The sequence below is a fragment of the Ylistrum balloti genome, unplaced genomic scaffold (genome assembly GCF_031769215.1).
Source record: "Ylistrum balloti isolate Yb309-2 unplaced genomic scaffold, AGI_CSIRO_Ybal_v1 Utg370366, whole genome shotgun sequence".
Taxonomy (NCBI): domain Eukaryota; kingdom Metazoa; phylum Mollusca; class Bivalvia; order Pectinida; family Pectinidae; genus Ylistrum; species Ylistrum balloti.
This window is the reverse complement of record NW_026782258.1, coordinates 329,032-349,854: the sequence shown is the minus strand read 5'-3', so window position 1 is coordinate 349,854 and position 20,823 is coordinate 329,032. Positions and strand designations below refer to the sequence as shown.

At 36.4% G+C, this 20,823-nt stretch overlaps 1 protein-coding gene across 1 annotated transcript in view; it reads left to right on the top strand.

Moving 5' to 3' along the window:
* Positions 1-755: 755 nt before the first annotated feature.
* Positions 756-20,823, top strand: part of LOC132553909 (rho guanine nucleotide exchange factor 17-like) — a 38,887-nt gene continuing 18,819 nt past the window's right edge. The window contains exons 1-3 of the mRNA XM_060218198.1: positions 756-2,987; positions 14,370-14,447; positions 20,377-20,553. Coding sequence (XP_060074181.1) covers positions 756-2,987; positions 14,370-14,447; positions 20,377-20,553 — 2,487 coding nt within the window. The remainder of the gene's footprint in view (positions 2,988-14,369; positions 14,448-20,376; positions 20,554-20,823) is intronic.

Sequence of the window (20,823 nt, the reverse complement as noted above, 5' to 3'; positions counted from 1 at the left end):
GTATGGGATTACCCATGTGACAATTGGATCACCCATGTAACAATGGGATCACCCATGTAACAATGGGATCGTACAATGGGACCACCCATGTGACAATGGGATTACCCATGTAACAATGGGATCATACAATGGGATAACCCATGTAATAATTGGATCACCCATGTGACAATGGGATCACCCATGTGACAATGGGATCATACAATGGGATCACCCATGTAATAATTGGTCACTCATGTGACAATGGGATCACCCATGTCGTCAACAAATATTGTCTGGAGAACTCCCCCTGAACTGTGACTGAACTGTGTACTTTTTATATCCAAACACTTAAATAATATAACATGCTGTCTGCTTCCTTGTTATCAATTACACTGCATTGCATTTTTTCCTTCAGATGAGGTGATATAATGACAGGAGCATGGTGGAGGCTAGTGAAGAGCCGAACTGTGGTCACTGTACCAGGAGACCGATGACCACTGCTTGACTGAGGGGTTCTCTGGACCTGACAGACCATGTAGTGGGATTTACTTGTTGATAAGATATTTCATGGTGAATTTCATTATTATATTTTTGGAAGCGATTGGAAGCTATGTTTTGTTTGTGAAACTGTGAATCTTTCCTTTTTGTACATAGTGTGTATAATTTTTCTGTGGTATTTATCATTGTTGTGTACAGTGCAGGAGATGCTGATTTTTGAAATTCAAGGAATGTTACCAGTACAGTGTTAAAAATATCCTTATATGTTGTAAATAAAGATGGAAGATCCAACTATGAATGAACAGAACGAGGCAAACATTGATCTGGAAACAGAACAAAATGACGCCACTACAAATCCAGATTTAGATCCAGAATCTGACCAGGAACAAGAGCTGAAAGATACAGAAAATAAATTCAGTTCGCAGGACCAGCAGGATTCATTAGAAGAAAAACCAAGATGTTCTGTCTCACCAAAGGTAGCCAGGCCTAAACTTCCAGAATTTACAGGTAATGGACGAATTTCTAGTCATGCTCGTTCAAAAACTGATCCAGGACGGGGAGGAGAAATCAAAGCAATCATTGATAAAACTATGGAAGACATTAAAGAATTAAACAAAGTGGACTTCACCATCTATAACCGTCCAAAAGTCTTCCCTAAACCTTTACATCAAAGATCTCAGTCCACTCATGCTTCCCCTCGTGCTTCCCCTACCCCAAGTTCTCCTTCTGTGGAGGAAAAAGTCTCCGCCCTCAACAGGAACCGTAGTCGTAGTCTTAAAGTGCTCACAGATATGTTAAAAAGTGGACGAGGGGGTAATGATTTCAGATCGGGCAACATTCCAGATGTGGGAAATGAAGTCAAATCCAACAGTGACAGTCAGTTGCTTCCTCGTCGTCAGGGTAAGGAATCAAGTGTTGAACGTCGGTCAAGCTCGGATGGGCAGCTGCAGGCTAATCGTCAGGATTCTTCAGGGGATGTAACTGAAGAGTCTGGAGTTCATGATGCTTGTACACCAGACATTTATTCCCATCACAGGGAACATGGACAGTCAGATAGACACTATAGTGATCGCAGTGAACACAAACATAAAGGAAGCACAATTCCTCGTTACAGGCAAGAGTCAGGTAAATTCAGGCGTGCTAAAAGTGAAGTGCGTAAAGCTGCACCCATATCTGATGATGAAGGACTGGATGTAACATCAGATCATGAATCTGGAGGTCACGGTTTAGTGAAACCTTTTCATTCAATTGACACGAACTCAAAGTTTTTCACATTATATAAGACAAATCCTTCCACGAGAAGACCTCATTTTAGTGGTTTTGGAAAGCCTCGCTATAAATCAAATTCTCAGGGCGAAGAGCAGGCAACTAGGTCAGATGATCAGATTGGTTCAGCCAATAGGAGATTCACTCGCCTTGAACTTACACCCCTCTCCAGCAAGAACACTAAAAGTCGAATTTCAACCCTCAGACATGTAACTCATCCTCCGCAGTCACAGACAACATTCCGAGAGGGCGGAACAATGGACTCAAATGGGTTTGGCACGCTTCTGAAGTCTCCAAGCACAGAGAGTCCTCCACCTTTCCCTGGAGAGGTGGAAAAAACAAGTGACCTGTCATTGACTGACAGTCAAACAGGCCAGAGTGACAGCATGGACGAAGCATCCTATGGTGAGCAGGATGAGCAGAGCGAGACTCGGACAGAATCCTGTGATAATGCCAGTGACGTTGACACAATCAAACCAACAGAGAAAAAAGGGAATGGAAAATCGTTAAAACAGAAATCCAAAAGTGATCCAAGTTCTGATAAAAGTCAGTCTGTTGATCAGTCAGAACTGCCTCAATTGATTTCTGTGTCTCAGAGTACTCCTCATTTGTCAACCGATGGTAGCCAGGAAACAGAGGAGGAGGTAACTCCAGAGGCAACCCTGGACACAGACAGTCAGGAGGAAGACAAACGCCAGCGGACCCTGAGTTCTCACGAATCCTTTGATGATGGAATGCCGCTACAGTTTGATACCACATGTAGTACAGGAGGAAGTGGCAGTCCCATGTCTTATTCTATAGAGGAGGAGGGATTGCTGTCCCCAGATAGTGATGGCCCTCCCCCTAGTTTTGTCTCAGTAATGTATGGGGTGACTTCTGCCCCGTCCACACCTGTGAATCAGTCCCCAACAAACACGTTGGAGCGTACAAACTATCTCAACGTTCCTACTAATGTCACAGTCACCAGCACAGCAAACAATAAGAAGTCTATTGGGCGAAGTGCAAGTTCTGCCAGTGTAATGAATAGAGAACGCAAGTTCTCCGGAGGTAGCAAAGACAAAGACAGTATACGCAAACACAGTGTCACCATAGGTGATGATGCAGCAGCCACGTCTAAACCAGAGTTGTTCCCCTTGGGGGACAGTAGTGGCATGCAGGCACTAAGCATGCCCAGTATGACAACGACATGGAAGAAGGAACGAGGACCCTCTATGTCTCCAGAAAGGGACCAGTCTCTAGTCAAGGTAAGCCAAACCTGTCATGTGATCACACCTCTGATCCAATATTATAACGACTATATGCTTCTTAATGTTTTTGTTATGATGATTATTTTGGAGATATCAAAAATATGCAATGTGTAAAAACTTCCAATGTTTTCATGGCAGAAATAATTACCATAATTTTAGTATGCAAGTACAGCACCTGCAACCATCTTTGTAGCCCAAAAACAAAAGATTAAAAAGTCTTGCCCTCCCTACAGTCCCATGAGCCAAAATAACAGAGACATATAGGGAGATCTTCTTCTTTCTCTTCTGGCACTCCCTGATGAGTTATGTTTTACAGGTGAGTTCTGTGCTTTTTTTGTTTTTCAGTCACTCCGAGTTGGTGTTGTAGGAAGGGTATCAGAGTTGGTGTTGTAGGAAGGGTATCAGAGTTGGTGTTGTAGGAAGGGTATCAGAGTTGGTGTTGTAGGAAGGGTATCAGAGTTGGTGTTGTAGGAAGGGTATCAGAGTTGGTGTTGTAGGAAGGGTATCAGAGTTGGTGTTGTAGGAAGGGTATCAGAGTTGGTGTTGTAGGAAGGGTATCAGAGTTGATGTTGTAGGAAGGGTATCAGAGTTGGTGTTGTAGGAAGGGTATCAGAGTTGGTGTTTTATGAAGGGTATCTGAGTTGGTGTTGTAGGAAGGGAACCAGAGTTGGTGTTGTAGGAAGGGAACCAGAGTTGATGTTGTAGGAAGGGTATCAGAGTTGGTGTTGTAGGAAGGGAACCAGAGTTGGTGTTGTAGGAAGGGAACCAGAGTTGGTGTTGTAGGAAGGGTATCAGAGTTGGTGTTGTAGGAAGGGTATCAGAGTTGGTGTTGTAGGAAGGGAATCAGAGTTGGTGTTGTAGGAAGGGAACCAGAGTTGGTGTTGTAGGAAGGGAACCAGAGTTGGTGTTGTAGGAAGGGTATCAGAGTTGGTGTTGTAGGAAGGGAACCAGAGTTGGTGTTGTAGGAAGGGTATCAGAGTTGATTCTGTAGGAAGGGAACCAGAGTTGGTGTTGTAGGAAGGGAACCAGAGTTGGTGTTGTAGGAAGGGTATCAGAGTTGGTGTTGTAGGAAGGGAACCAGAGTTGGTGTTGTAGGAAGGGAATCAGAGTTGGTGTTGTGGGAAGGGTATCAGAGTTGGTGTTGTAGGAAGGGAACCAGAGTTGGTGTTGTAGGAAGGGAACCAGAGTTGGTGTTGTAGGAAGGGTATCAGAGTTGGTGTTTTATGAAGGGTATCTGAGTTGGTGTTGTAGGAAGGGAATCAGAGTTGGTGTTGTAGGAAGAGTATCAGAGTTGGTGTTGTAGGAAGGGAACCAGAGTTGGTGTTGTAGGAAGTGAATCAGAGTTGGTGTTGTAGGAAGGGAATCAGAGTTGGTGTTGTAGGAAGGGAACCAGAGTTGGCGTTGTAGGAAGGGAACCAGAGTTGGTGTTGTAGGAAGGGAACCAGAGTTGGTGTTGTAGGAAAGTTGGTGTTGTAGGAAGGGAATCAGAGTTGGTGTTGTAGGAAGGGTATCAGAGTTGGTGTTGTAGGAAGGGTATCAGAGTTGGTGTTTTATGAAGGGTATCAGAGTTGATTCTGTAGGAAGGGAACCAGAGTTGGTGTTGCTGGAAGGGAACCAGAGTTGGTGTTGTAGGAAGGGTATCAGAGTTGGTGTTTTATGAAGGGTATCTGAGTTGGTGTTTTATGAAGGGTATCAGAGTTGATTCTGTAGGAAGGGAACCAGAGTTGGTGTTGCTGGAAGGGAACCAGAGTTGGTGTTGTAGGAAGGGTATCTGAGTTGGTGTGTAGAAAGAGTACCAGATTTAAGTAAACGATGGTATTCTTAGGTTGGTTTATATTAGTACTGTACTGAAGTACTGCAGTACCACCTCAGTTTGGTAATGATGAAATCAAGGTATACATTGTATGTACCACAGTTTGGTATATTTTGGTATAATTGTAGTACCAAATTGATATAGATTAAAGTGATTTAGTAAAGATATCTCAGATTGTTTTTGGTGTTGAATTTGGTAAAGATACCATTGTAAATACGGACATACAAATGTACAAGGGCACCAGATGTGTTTATCAGTGCTAGGCCTTTACCTCTGACCCTGTGATGTACTCGACACATTGATCCAAATTGGCGGGTTTATCTGAGATGTTTACTAAACAAACAAGGTTGGGATAGACTGTTTCTGGGTTATAGTGCTGTGTCCAGGTATAGCACCCCATACTCTAGGGAGAACACATGTAACCAACTGTATTGGTCAAACCACTGTAATGTAGCTTGCTCCTTATCTCTCGCCATTGTCCAAGTTCAAGCAAAGTCAGAATTGATCAGGGGAATTTAATACTCTTTATATTGAACTATATAGAGTTAGGAGAAATATAGATTGAATTATCCCTGTCAATCATTGAAAACCAGATTTTCAATTTTAACTGTACTAGCAGATATCAGTAAATTCCTGATTTAACTAACCTTGAATAAAACCCACATTAATTTACTCTTATTCAAGGTTAAGAAATTTAAAGTTAAGCAAAATCAATGGTTAAATATATTTGTATTGAGTTAGCTTACAATATATAGGTCAAATTCTGATCCAACATGCAATGATATGTTTGCAGACGTGTAGTGTCTAGTAATCTTCCTTTAAATGGCTGTTTTAAATAGCCATGGTCATGTTCAAGTACATTAACAGCCTAACAAGGCTGTTAAGATGCATCAATTGAATGACCTTGACCCATTTAAAGATCTCGGGTCAAATGGACTGGATTATTTCAATGGTCTACAATTTAGAGCTGAAAGATGGTCTTATAATGTTATTATATTTATAAAAGGGGACATTGCAGGGTCAAATTTGGACCATAGCTGGGCACTGTAACACAGCTTAGGCATATTATAGTTAAGGTATAAAGGTGATGTGACTTTAAGTGGATTCCACTGTACTGTGAAGTAAAAGTACTGAACACACCAGTAGCGGCAACAGCTATATCTACAAGTTGTTGAGGTTTCTTGTCCCAATATTTACTGTCTAGTTTGTTTATAATTCACCCATCTTGTCCCATTGATCCTGTTGCATTTTAGTACTATTTGCTTTTGACATGGGGACAACTTTTGCAAAGGAGAGTCACTGCCAGTTATCAAATACAACGACATTTAATGATTAGGTAGACTAAGTTGTTAGGTTTAATTAAGATGACCCTGGGTTCAAATCCTGTTCTTTACCACATTTTTTTTACATAATAATAAAATTATTAACTGTAAACCAATATAAAATGTTAACTGTGTTCTGTACAGCCAAGATATATGACATTGGTTTTTCAGTAATTACAAATGTATGTGTGAAAAAATGTGGAATACATATTTTTAATGAGGGAGAATTTGAAAGTAGATTTTTTATAATGTACTTTAGGGAATATATATAGAACTTTAACTTAAGTCTGAAGAGCTTAGATTATTGAAACTATTATTATCAAGTGCAGAATTATGCCTGTGTACAGGAACCTGTTCATATCCTTATGGAATATATGCTTTTTAAGCTTAATGATATGTTTTACATTAATACTACACACATATGGTAATATTCCAAAGTGTCCTTCGTTTTGAATTCAAAGCATCATTTTCCATTGAGGATTAGGAATCGTAAAATATACATGAGGAAATGGTAGTGGGGTTAGCAATAATGGAACAAAACCATATTTGGATATCAAAATCAATAAATGTAAAAATTTAACAAAGAATAATTTACTTGGCAACAGTGGAGGAGGAGATCATATTTGAAGGTACAGTGTATTAGGTTGTGGGAGGATGAGACCAGACAGGATTAAGTATAAATTGGGACATTATACCCTTGTGCTATCTTAAATCTATTGCTACCCATGTTTTAAGGACAGCTGAATGTCGTATAATGAGTTTTGTATATTGTTGACCATTTCAGCAGTAAGCTTTATCCTCCATGTAAGGATTTCTCCACATAGCCAAGGTGTTTATACATGTTTGTCAGAAAGGATTATATCTGTTGGGCCTATATAGAGGTCATTGTGTATGGACACAGAAATACATTTTTTAGCTCATTACATGGTTATGAGCTCTATTTCTTCTGGTTGGTCCTTTGTCCCTTACCTGTCCTGTAAGCTGGCTTACTTTGTAGAATATGTAGTTGTTAGTGTACTATGTCGAACTATGTACCCACAAGAGGTGTGTCATGGGACGACACCCAGTATGTGATGGTGATAGATCAAGAAGATGTAAATGCAGTTAACTTCTGCTACAAGTCACTCATGGTAAGATGGTAACAACCTACATATCCTGTACTTCTGTTTGTCGAAATAATTTCCTCAACATGGATTGATATTTTGGTCGAGTGGTGACACTATAGTTCACTATGTTTGTAATTATGTTCTGGTATAAGAAAAATAGGTTACTTCTTTCAAGCAAAAAATGGTTAGTTCTGAGCCAAAAAATGGTTACTACTTTTGAGGGAAAAAATGGTTAGTTCTGAGCCAAAAAAATGAGGAAAAATGATTAGTTCTGAGGAAAAAATTGTTAGTTCTGAGAAAAATGAGGTTGTATCTGAGGGGAAAAGTGGTTACTTCTGAGGAAAAAATGGTTACTTCTGAGGAAAAAAATGGTTGCTTCTAAGGAAAAAGGCAGTTACTTCTGAAAAAGATCCAACTAGACAGCATTTATCTACAAATGTGATCATGTATATAGCAGGATATACATGTAATTAGTTTGAATCATCGAGATGATCTCAGCTGTGATTTTGATAGTAGAATCCAGTCAAACAAGTTAGAGATCACTGTTGGGGTGGCCAAAGTTTGTGTGGAAGTTTACTGTAAGCATACGTTGAAGTACACTTTCACTTCTTGGTGTGTAATTATGAGATCAGTATGTTATTATTTGTCTATTTTTCTTTCTAAGTAGACATTCATTTGAAACTGATGCTTGTATTTGTACACATGGAATATGGTTCCTTGTATAATTGATTGCTATGCTTTCATGGGCAGGCCTGTTTTAAATATTAGCCACCATATGTGTTGGAGATAATTGCATGGTAGGAAACATGCTATATATATGGTAATGTATGTAAATGACATATAAACAGGTAGTAAGTAGATACTTGTTTATCAATCCAGTACTCTGAATTAACTTGAGACAACAATGGGAAACACCTGTAACAACTGATACAGATAAGTGCTTCCCCTACCCCGTCTGGTCCTGTACCCACATAGACTACAGGTCTGAATTCCATCTATGCCTTACCTTGTCCAGAGCATGTATCTCTCGTATATCTGTACAACTAGCAGATTTTGTAGGTACCAATTGCAGTGAAATGGTGAACTGTTACTCTCGTATTTCAAATTCAGCAATACATTCATTTGTGAACTATCATCTACAAATCCGACCTCCAATTGAGCAACTTTCAGGATGATTGAAAGTGATTGTTTTATTCGAATTTCTAACATTCTGATATTAGTACAAATGCCTCACTACAGAGTTACAGCCCTTTGTTAATTTATCAGGCAATTCATTAGTTTTTTGCAATAAGCTTATGAGTTAATCTGTTGATTAAATTAGCAAGATTGGCTGATAGAATAATAGGTAATTTTACTGTCACTAGAATTGAAAATATTTCAAAGTTTACCACCATCTTTGAAGATGACATAGTTGACCTAGTTCCGATGGACATATTATCTTTAAAGCTACCATTTATAGATCAGCAGTAAGCCCTGGGTACCAACACCTAACTTTGAATTGAATTTTTGTCGTAAAGTTGGTGAGGGGCTCATTGCAGGTTAACAAAATAGCATTGGTTCGTAATTTCATTGAACAGACTCATTATCCAGGTTAAGTTTATTGCCAGATAGATACGGAATTTAGGGTTATGTAAATCGTTGGTGAATTTTATTTTTTGAGTTTTTATATTTCATTTTCAAATCAAAGCATAAAGTTTATGCTAGAAATTGTAGATATATGTTTGAAAAGTACAAACAATTTGGAACCACAGCTGATCGGGCGATGGGTGCAATTATTTCACAAGGACTTTGTACTTCGGTTTGGTATGGAATTGAAAAAGAATCTGGGGAACCTAAGATGGATATGGAGTTCAGATATTAGGATGGCTGACCACACCAAAACCTAGGAGTCTTCGCTTCATTACCGCTCAAGTCACTAAGGTCCGTCACAGGGCTAACAGCAAGCGGATCATATTCAAAGAGATAAACAATAGTAATGAATCAGAGGTATTTGTTCACCTGCCAAGCAGATATAATAGAGAATGGGAAATTACAATCATTGACTTCTGTTACTGTGTTTGACAGGTGTAGGAGATGAACTGATATGAAGGCCAATTTCAATACTATTCTTGTAGCATGAACTTGTAAGTGTTGCTCCATTATTTTGTACTGTCAATTTTAACGAAAGATAAAGCTGACTATAGTGTTACCTTTTGTCACTGAAATGACAGATTTGCAAGCTGAAGACATTTCTGGTAGCCTGGGAAAGCATTCGAGGATGGATGTCTCAAAAAACAAACAATAAGAAATAAAAATCACAACTTTTTACCAGTGGAGGCAAATAGATTTTCTTTGCATCTTCCAGGATAACTTCAAATAGATCTGTTGTTAAGGAAAGAGAATTTTCTTAAACATATTAAAATATTTACACTTACACAGTACTTTTTAAATAAGTACATTGACATGTAAAGTGGATGAAAATTTAACATTTCTAATGGAGGGTGTTTTGTCTAATTTTTACATTCAAATAAGATACACAGATTTTAACTGTTTAATGGATATGAATATACCTATATTCACAGGAGATTTCCCATTGTTGGGAAAGTACTATAATTTATGTAAGTGATAGAGATTTCATATTGCTAATGGAGTATAATATTTAGATAGCGTTCACAGGAGATTTCATATCAGTGGGGGAGATTTCACATTTCTGGTAGGGAAGCTAATATTAACAGGAGATTTCACATCAGTGGAGGAGTTTTCACATTTCTAGTAGTGAAGCTAATATTTACAGGAGATTTTACATCAGTGAAGGAGTTTTCACATTTCTGGTAGGGAAGCTAATATTAACAGGAGATTTCACATCAGTGGAGGAGTTTTCACATTTCTAGTAGTGAAGCTAATATTTACAGGAGATTTTACATCAGTGAAGGAGTTTTCACATTTCTGGTAGGGAAGCTAATATTTACAGGAGATTTTACGTCAGTGGAGGAGTTTTCACATTTCTAGTACAGTAGCTAATATTTACTGGAGATTTCACATCAGTGGGGGAGATTTCACATTTCTAGTAGAGTAGCTAATATTTATAGGAGATTTCACATCAGTGAGGGAGATTTCACATTTCTAGTAGAGTAGCTAATATTTATACATCAGTGAGATTTCACATTTCTAGTAGAGTAGGAGATTTCACATTTTTCACATTTCTAGTAGAGTAGCTAATATTTATAGGAGATTTCACATCAGTGAGGGAGATTTCACATTTCTAGTAGAGTAGCTAATATTTACTGGAGATTTCACGGATCTTTTGATGGAATACTTAACAATATTTATATTAGCAGTGTAGAAAGAAGTAATACACCTAAACAGGTGAAAATTTCACAGGATTGAATTCCTATATAGATCTACAAGGAGGTGCATTTGCTTCCTACAGAAGATCATTGTGACCTCTTGCAGAAACAGAACTCCTGACCAGCTTTGTAAAATTTCACAGTCAGTGGGATAAAATTAAAAGGATGAGAGACTCAAAACTCAAAGGTCACCCAACTTTTGGTAGTTTTGGCAAGGCTGAGTTATCAACCCCAACCTCTATATATATATATATATATATATATATATATTTTGTTATGAAAGTTCCATAGCTGTCTCCCTTACAGTAATAATATATTTTTTATAAAGTAATATTTAAAAGTTACATAAATGTATATGAAGTTCATATTTCTTAGATTAAATAAATATAGCTTCAAATACATAAGTATTTTCTTACACATAAGATATACATTGTTTTTGTACAATGAGTTGTCTGCTGATACAGTTTGTAAGTTGAGATTTATGAAGGTTAAAAATGCCAGTCAGTGTATGTACCATGGATACCCTATAAGAATTGATATAAGCTTGATGATATAAGACATGTGAGAATCAGTCTACTGTTATTTAAACCTAGACATGTATTTCATACAATTTTATACATTTCCTGCTGTAACAAAAGAGTTATTGAAGCTGTTTGAATAAGGACACATGGACCATTTAATTAAGGAGATTTGGGATGGAATTTATACATACACAGGGTGAGGTAATAGCACCGCTCTCCCAACACCTTCAGTTTAGAAATTATTGGTTGAAGAATGTTAGAAATTCAGAAAATGTCAATCACTACAGACATGCATACACAGTCCATTGCTGGCTCGAGGTGCTACCTGCTGTGGATATGGACTGAGGGTATGTACCTTACTGAACTCACTTTAATGTTCTTTTATCCACTTTGGTACAGCTGTTTTGGTGATATCATATTAAGTCTTCAGAGAGTATCAACCAAGTGGTTTACTACCCAGCCGGTGTGGTGGGACAACATGGAATCAAGATGGATAACATCTCTAAATCCATCCATTTCTCTCTGTTCTTTTCTGTTTCTTTTATATCGCCCCCGTATATATAGATAGTGTAGAAACTTGTTTGTTTCTATCTTCAACTCTTGGTATATACTCAGTGGCTGTCTTTCTCTCAGAATGTCTTGAGATTGTTTCTATCTTTAAATCCTCTTTTCTGTATCATACAAACCATATAAAATGTATAGCACAGAGCGGAGTGTGTTTATAAAGATGTTAGTCCTCCGTCTTTCTGTCTTGGAATGTAAAAAATTAAAGATATCTCACAAATTATGAATTATTTGTACTACTTTTTTATAGTTTTATTTCTTCCTCATAGTATTTATCTTAGATTAAGTAAAGATAATTCTCCTAATTGCATATGCTTGTGGATCTGTATATTCATTTACAGTGGTTAGGTAGTCCTTGATTTGTAAATTCTGCTTGTCATATTGAGACTTTCAAATTTAAAACGTAAGAGTTTAATCAATGTGAATAGTGTTTCATGTTTTATAACAGTGTGTCATAAATCTGTGGAAAAACAGGTTGATAAATCACTTTTTGAAAGCAGGTTTCAGATAGATTTACTCAGGATCTCTATGCTTAAGGTCACAATGTCAGGGTCACAAACAGGTTTACAGATATGATATATTGACCAGTATTCTTAAGGTCAGGGTCACAATAATGTCAGGGTCACAAACATGTTTACAGATATGATATATTGACCAGTATTCTTAAGGTCAGGGTCACAATAATGTCAGGGTCACAAACATGTTTACAGATATGTTAATTCAAGAATCTGTAATCTAAAGGTCAGGGTCACAATAATGTCAAGGTCACAATAATGTCAAGGTCACAAACAAGTTTACAGATATGTCAACTAGAGGATAAGTATCCTAAAGGTGAAGGTCACAATAATGTCAGGGTCACAAACAGGTTTACAGATATGATATATTGATCAGTATTTTTTAAGTCAAGGTCACAATAATGTGGGGGACACAAACAGGTTTACACAAACGGAAGTATCTGTATCCTCTAATTCAGAGGCATCCTAAAGTTTACAGTTACATGTGTACAGATATTTAATCTGTTTTGTCTGCATTCTCAAGGTCAGGGTCACATTAAGGTGAAGACCACAGACAGGTATACAGACATGTAAACTGTGGGTCTGTTTCCTCAAGGTCAGGGTCAATGCATCATAGTTTCTAAAAATTCTGTAATTACAACCCAATGAATACGATTGCTAGATGGTCATTTTTCTGCCTTAAACGTACAACGTGCCATATCAGCTCAAGGAATAAAAGTCTAAATTTCTTCAAGTTGAATCATGAATTAGTCATGTAAAATTCATGTACAAGGTCAAAAACGTAATGATTGACAGTTTGTTAACATGATTGCACAATATGTGTCTTGTGAATTGATTGTGAGATGTTATGTCACTGATCATTGTATCATGTGACTAGACATACTCAGTAACATGTGACTAGACATACTCAGTATCATGTGACTAGACATACTCAGTATCATGTGACTAGACATACACAGTATCATGTGACTAACACAGTATTATGTGACTAGACATACTCCGTATCATGTGACTAGACATACACAGTATCATGTGACTAGACATACACAGTATCATGTGACTAGACATACACAGTATTATGTGACTAGACATACACAGTATCATGTGACTAGACATACACAGTATCATGTTACTAGACATACTCCGTATCATGTGACTAGACATACACAGTATCATATGACTACTCTCTGTATCATATAACAGGACAAGATACATTGAATTATTCCTAAATCTGGGTACCCCCAAGCTCTTTAGTGGTTATTAGGTAGTGCTACATGTTGTGGAAGTTATTAATCAAGGTCAAAGGTTACATGCTTTATTTGATGAGGTATCTGTGGTATTTTAAGAAAGCAGATGAGGCCCACCCTTTTTTTATTACATGGAAAATGCATCTTTGCCTGCATGTTTACTGAGCATAACTTGACTACATGGTGAACATCGCACACAAGGTAGTGAAGAATAAGTTTACTTTTGGTACTGATGAGAAACAAATGCCGTTAAATGGCGAGGCAGTGTTGATAATTAGAGGTTGAGAAAATGCTGTTTGTGAGGCAAGTAGATCTTGTGTGTTGTGCTCTGTCTCTGCTCCAGATATATATATATATATCAGCTGATAGGGGCCATCTCAAAACTTAAACCTCTGTATATCTTGGCTGCATTAAATGCACTACAGCCAGTCTGTGAGATATTGTGGAGTTCCAAAAATTTGCTGCTTTTAGCATATTGATAATGATGATAGATTTGATATTATCAAATTTTGGTACAGTAGATACCATATAATTTATCCAATTAATTAAGCAATTAAGATGAAACCTGGTAATATTTTGCAGTTTCAGTATGGAAAGCAAGCAAATACAACATTAGCATTGTCCTGTACTAAGCCCCCCTCCTCCCTCCATCTTCTTTGAGTCAGAGGCAATGTTTGCCCCCTGGTCTTAAGCCTGATAAATACACTACTGCTATCTCTACCTTGACCTTGACCTTGGCTCTTTGGTTTAATTACTTTACTTACATGTAATTAGAGGGATTATACACCTATAGGAATATAAAAACCAGTATAGCCATTCATTTATAAATCGCTAGAGAAACTTTGATTTGTTTCAAGTAGTTAATTATATATCCCCCCCCCTCTTAAATGTTGATAATTATCAAATTAATATTTGTCATACTGAACATTAATATATGTCAATGTGTACTGATTTTTCTGTTACAGGACAAGCGATATCATATTGTTGAAGAATTTTACCACAATGAAAAAGAATATGTAGAGGCTTTACAGAAACTCAAAGATGTAAGTATTGTATTACGTATTTTGTATTGTAGCGTTATCTAATGCTTCATGTGAAAATCCTTTGGTGTCAATAAATAAAATTCTTCTTTCCAAAGTCCAGAATTTAAAGCTCTTTCTAACTACTGCTGAGAAACAGACCAGTTTGTGTTGAAGTGGTTGTGTCAAAGGACAAAACACATGACCCTAATTGTTCTGGTGGCATGTAATGGCCTTTCCGTTCAGTAAAGTAGCCACCGCCTAACACAAGGAGACCTCTGTTCAAAATGACCCTGGCTCAAAATGACCCCAGCTGTTCAATAAACTTAGCATATTGATGTGAAATCTGCTACATCACCAATTAGAAAGGTGTCGTCAAGTTCTAATTTTGGTTATATAAAACAGGTGACTAGTGCTGTTATTGATCAGCATGGAGGTGAAGGTTAAAACACACTTAGTCTCCTTACAGTGATAGCAAGGATTAATGGGGTGATAAGGCTGTGTTGTATGTTGCCACTCTATTCTATGGAACTTTTAAAGACATTTAACAATTATTAATTCAAGTCTTCGTTGGGTTTTTATAACAATGATTTTCCTCTGGTGTCAGTAGATACAAACATTCTGAGAAATGAAAAAAATATCCATACTCACAGTCCCCATTAACTGCTCTCTAATCAAGCTCTTTGTAAGGTAGCATTAGAAAGTATAATTCACTTAACAGATGAAAACTTCATTGCTACCAAAATGGAAAATGAATTTAGATTTAAAAATTTTTGTACAAGAAACAAGTCAGGCACATCAAAAATAAATAAATATCACATTCCTGTTAATATCTATGTCTTCTTCTGAGATATGGGACATAATATTCTGCAGATTTCATGTAAGCTAAAGGCACCTGTACATGTTATGTTAGTAGTTATGAATACAAAAAATGGATTAATATAACTGGGACTGAGTCAAGTTGGTATTGCTTTAGGATTGATTTGTGGTACATGGAAAAAATTAGAGGATCTTGCAAGAATTTCCATTAAAGTGAGTTAAAATGAAATTACATATGGAAACAAATGTAAGATTCTGTTTTTCACAGATAACACACATAATCTCTTCCAGCATTTGTGAAAAATTATTTAATTTATATTTAACCGATACAAAATCTGAAGTAGCTTTACTTTGACTTTGCCCCCTCTCTCTTAGATAAACGTCAAAATACATATGGCGCCATGAAGTTATGATCGCAATGAAAACAACAGTAACCCAAAGTCAGTCACACCTTCACAGGTCCTATATATATATATATTACATATGTGGTATATAAAGTCTATAAAGTATTATTACATTAATGATAGCGTAGTCATGTGATAAATACAGATATGTGTGATTGATTCTGTGTACTTGACACTGCTTCTAACTTGCCCGTATTGTACATCTGAAGTACAACATTTATTTAACAACAATAGGGATGTTATTTTGGATATACAAAAATGGCTTATCAGGTTAACTTTGAAGCTGACATGAATTGCCATATCATATTGAATTTATTATCTACTTGTTCCAGAACATGATATCACAGAAGAATGTCATCAATATATTGTTTAATCTAATATAACTCACAGCTCAGTATTGAAGGAAAGGTCAACCAGGATGGGTCGTTTTTCAAAATTGTGTCATGTCATTAAATGTGTTTTACATTTGACACAGGAGCATCACATTGGAAAAGATGCTAGTTATATAACATAGGTATATTTATGTCGTCGGACAGATCAGGGCGTATTTACTGCTATTATAGGTCATGCTTGCTGTACTAGGTAGATAGATCTGTAAAGCTGGTTGATGTTGATATTCTCCTTGACTGTTTAATAAGGATATAAATCTGACTTCAAGGGGGTACCGTTCAACTGTCCACTCACTAGCACTTAGACAGCTTACAAGTTTTCACCCAGCAGTTCCACAATATCTCTTTAAGTACATTACCAGTGGTGCAGACAGGGTACTTGTCACTGGATGGGCCTGTCTGAGTGACCTTCAGTTGACATAAGGATTATATATACACTGTTCAAATGTTAGCTGTCATGTCTAGAAAATTTTCATCATTTCAAATTATTAATCAGGCTTGAAATCAATGATGACATGTTTAATTAAATGCGCTAGGTTTTTAAGGCTTCACACATATAAAGAATTAAGAGTATATTTTAGACTTTCAAAGTATTTATGTAAAATGATATAGCAAAAAAATAGAAAAAAAGACCAGCATATGTACTTGTATAAAGAAACCCAAGGTGGATGAGAGAAGCAAGAAAACATGTTCATGTATTCAACAAATTTGACACATTTACCTCCTAAGAGTGTGAAGATCACTCTGTCATTTCTTGAGAAAAAAAAGACAAGCAAAAAATAGATTAGGTGAGAAAAGCAAGAGTAAGGGTATATGTATAGATAAATTTGACATTTCTACCTCTGAAGAAGACGAAGAAAAAATCAGTTCTCTGTACATTTATTCAGATTTCAGATTTTACTTCGTCATCAATAAAAATTGAAAAAAAAAGTAAAAAATGTGTTCAGAAATATGTTGACATTACAATAACAAACTTTTAAAGATATTCAGTTCAAAACAATTTCAAGAAGTTTTTCTCCAATGAAAATTGCATTAGTTGTTTTTTGTACTTCATTTTCATTTTAAAGTAGACTTGTCAGAAAGCTGTTTATGATCCAGGTACAGTATTGGTTTGAAAACCTGAGTCATTCTTCACGTCAAAGTGATGTGTCCATGAAACTAGCTGTGACTTCCTATTTCAAAAACAGTCAATGATTGGTAAATGTACATATATAGGCATATCAATGTTTTTGTGATTATATAGGGTTACACATACATTGCCACTGAGTTAGCTGATAGATTTGACTATCGTTTATTTATATATATATATCACTAGGTTTTCTGGTTTGAATTTTTGCAATTTTTGTGGTCTAAGTCGTTGTTATTGTGTAATGCAATATCTATCAGCTACTGTTAGAGGTGCGTCACCCAGACAACAAAGCAAACAATTATGAAGTCATACACAAGAGAATAGGGACAGACAGCTACCGACTGATCTTACTTTGAAAATGTTCACAGTTTATTTGATTAAAGAAGATAAAAAAAGGCAGAGCATCAAATGGTGAATACAGAAAACAGATAAAAAAGACGGTTAAATGTAGTAAACAGAGAAAACACAGTCTAAAATATTCTGTTCAAGTATAAAAAGTGTTGTATTTTGATCTGACTGGTTTGAACAACATAGGTCCAACTGGAGCTAATGAATGTAAAAATAATTTGTTTTATGGCAAATCTCTGTGCAGTTTGTCGACATAAATATTTTGTCTGTTGTTTTTTGCTTGACTGTATCCATGTCTTGAGCTAGGTGCTGTGAGATACCGACAGAGATACACAATCCGTATGGAAGTGCTTATATCTAGCCCCGTCTGATGTGCACCGCCCTTCGGTACCTACACTCGACCATGAACTAGTTAAATTGCTTACTTAACATTGAGTTTATGTCTTTATTTTTTTCCCTTATATACAAAGTTGATTTCATCATCTTTTTTGTCTAATTAATGATAATATACAGCAATATCATAATGGCTATATCTGGTAAGAATTCAACTTGGCGGGTAGGTTTACATTCATGTATATAATAATTGGAAGAAATGAGACCCCAACTTATCAAATGAATGTGATTACCACCACTGTATACACGTAATGATGGAATTTCCTTTTTTATACAGAATATATATATATACACCAAACTGAGGTTGTTGCGTGCACTCAATGCACACTCTGTGTTAAAAGATTCTTCATACAGGTCCTGTAGACCTGTTAATTAAAGGTTAGATAATTTGATCCTTCCCAGGTGTGTCTGATGATGTCATTGTGCCCTAATATAGCACCTTGGGTTTACATATTTCTGTATACATAGAATGTACTTTTACACAGCAATCATTCACTCACTTTACAATTCTTATCAAGTCAGTCTTATCTCATTATATAAACAGTAAAAGATGCTGACTCTGTGTTTTCTTTCTTCATGTTAGAATTGTTAAGTAGCTTAATGACTCTTGAAACATTTGAAATGGTATGTTACAGCAAAAACTGATTTTTGTGTGTAAGAAACACAAAGTTACATGTAGATATAATAACACAGTATTTGAAGTTAAGGGATTCATAAAAGTTTCACATAAAATGTACTTGAGAAAGGTCAGAGGTTGTCTGAAGACTTGATCAATGTACTTGAGAAAGGTCAGAGGTTGTCTGAAGACTTGATCAATGTACTTGAGAAGGGTCAGAGGTTGTCTGAAGACTTGATCAATGTACTTGAGAAGGGTCAGAGGTTGTCTTAAGACTTGATCAATGTACTTGAGAAAGGTCAGAGGTTGTCTGAAGACTTGATCAATGTACTTGAGGAAGGTCAGAGGTTGTCTTAAGACTTGATCAATGTACTTGAGAAAGGTCAGAGGTTGTTTGAAGACTTTATCAATGTACTTGAGGAAGGTCAGAGGTTGTCTGAAGACTTGATCAATGTACTTGAGAAAGGTCAGAGGATGTCTGAAGACTTGATCAATGTACTTGAGAAAGGTCAGAGGTCGTCTGAAAACTTGATCATGACTATTCAACCAGTCCAACAAAATGGGAAGTTTCTCAAACTACTGTCAACTAGAGATGAATCTTCAACTTGTAAAATTTTGCCCGTGAAATTGATATTTATAAAGTGACAGTTACCTCTATTCAACTTCACTGAGGTTTGATTAAGAAATGATTATTCAAATTGTTTTGAATCGTTGAGGTGACTGTTTAAAAGTGTTAAGCTTGTCTAAGTTGACCTTGAATACAGTAGTCAAGTTCTATTCATTTCTGAAAGCAGGGTTCTAGAAGACTGCACCATTTTGAAATTTTTTAATGGATATGAATGGAGGGTTTAATACACTTTTACATTCATGTTTTGAGAAAAGAAAGCAAAATTTACTGATATTGACCAGGATAGTCCGATACCTATGTATATGTATTGAAAATTGATAATTTTCGAAAATAACTTATCAACATCAGTGTTTTCCCAGCCATTTTGGGAAATTGCCATCTTGCAGAAATTTCGAATTTTTTTTTTGTGATTTTGTGAAAATTGGAGAGAAAATGGAAAATATAGACTTCTTGACTTTGTTTCTTGACATAGAAATACCAAATTTAAAGATTTTAGGAATTTTGGTAACTTTTTCTTGTTGGGGGTGGGGGGTGGGGGGGTTGCAGCAATAAACAGCAACACAATTTGGAAAAGATTCTAAATTTGGGCCCTGAACATGAATTTTACCCATATTTTATTACCGCTACATGTAATATTGTTCTTCTCCCTCTTCCGCTTTCCATGATAAATGTTTCTGACACTTTTCCCCAAAACTGTAAGCTATCACCAAACTTGGAGGGATTAATAAGGATGGTATTAAGATATACAAAAAAGTTTTTCCTGAGTTGGCAAGATGGCCACCGTTTTCTTGATCTTAGTATAGAGCATTGAGATGAGAATTGGCAGAAATATCAACTGTAAGACACTTTCAAAGATTTAAAGACGACATTGGAACCAAAATGGTTGCTAATTGGAGGCTGCTGATTGGTTAAAATTTAAATACATTCTGATTTCAGTGAAATTAAGTCTGTAAGTGTAGTATAACATCTGAGACATGATAGTGATGTCTTTCTTCTGATCAGACAAAATTACCATAAAAGTGTTCATAGAGGTTCCCTGTTAGTGTCAAGTTTATTGTTTAAATTTTTTAAAGGTGCCAGCCTATTCCTTTCTTTCCTATGTTGAATTATTTTTTTCAATTTCAGTTCAAAGTCTTCTTAAGGATTCTGTGAACAATGCATCATGATATAAATAAACTCAATTAGGTTAATATGAAATGTGAACTTTATGATTTCCTTTCTTCACAGAAATACATGACCCCACTGAAAGTGTCGAGTAATATAGATGAGGCAGTAGTGGACAACATATTCTACATGATCCCAGAGATACTCACACATCACACCATATACCTGGACTTCCTGGAGAACGTGTGGGCAAAGTGGGACACTAAAACCAGCACCATTGGAAACATTATCATTGGCATCGTAAGTAACCTCTAATGTCATCCTCATATCCTCTAACGTCATCGTCATATCCTCACCATCATATCCTCAAATGTCATTGTCATATTATCTAACGTCATCGTCATATCCTCACCATCATATCCTCTAATGTCATCCTCATATCCTCTAACGTCATCGTCATATCCTCACCATCATATCCTCAAATGTCATTGTCATATTATCTAACGTCATCGTCATATCCTCACCATCATATCCTCTAATGTCATCATCATATCCTCTAACGTCATCGTC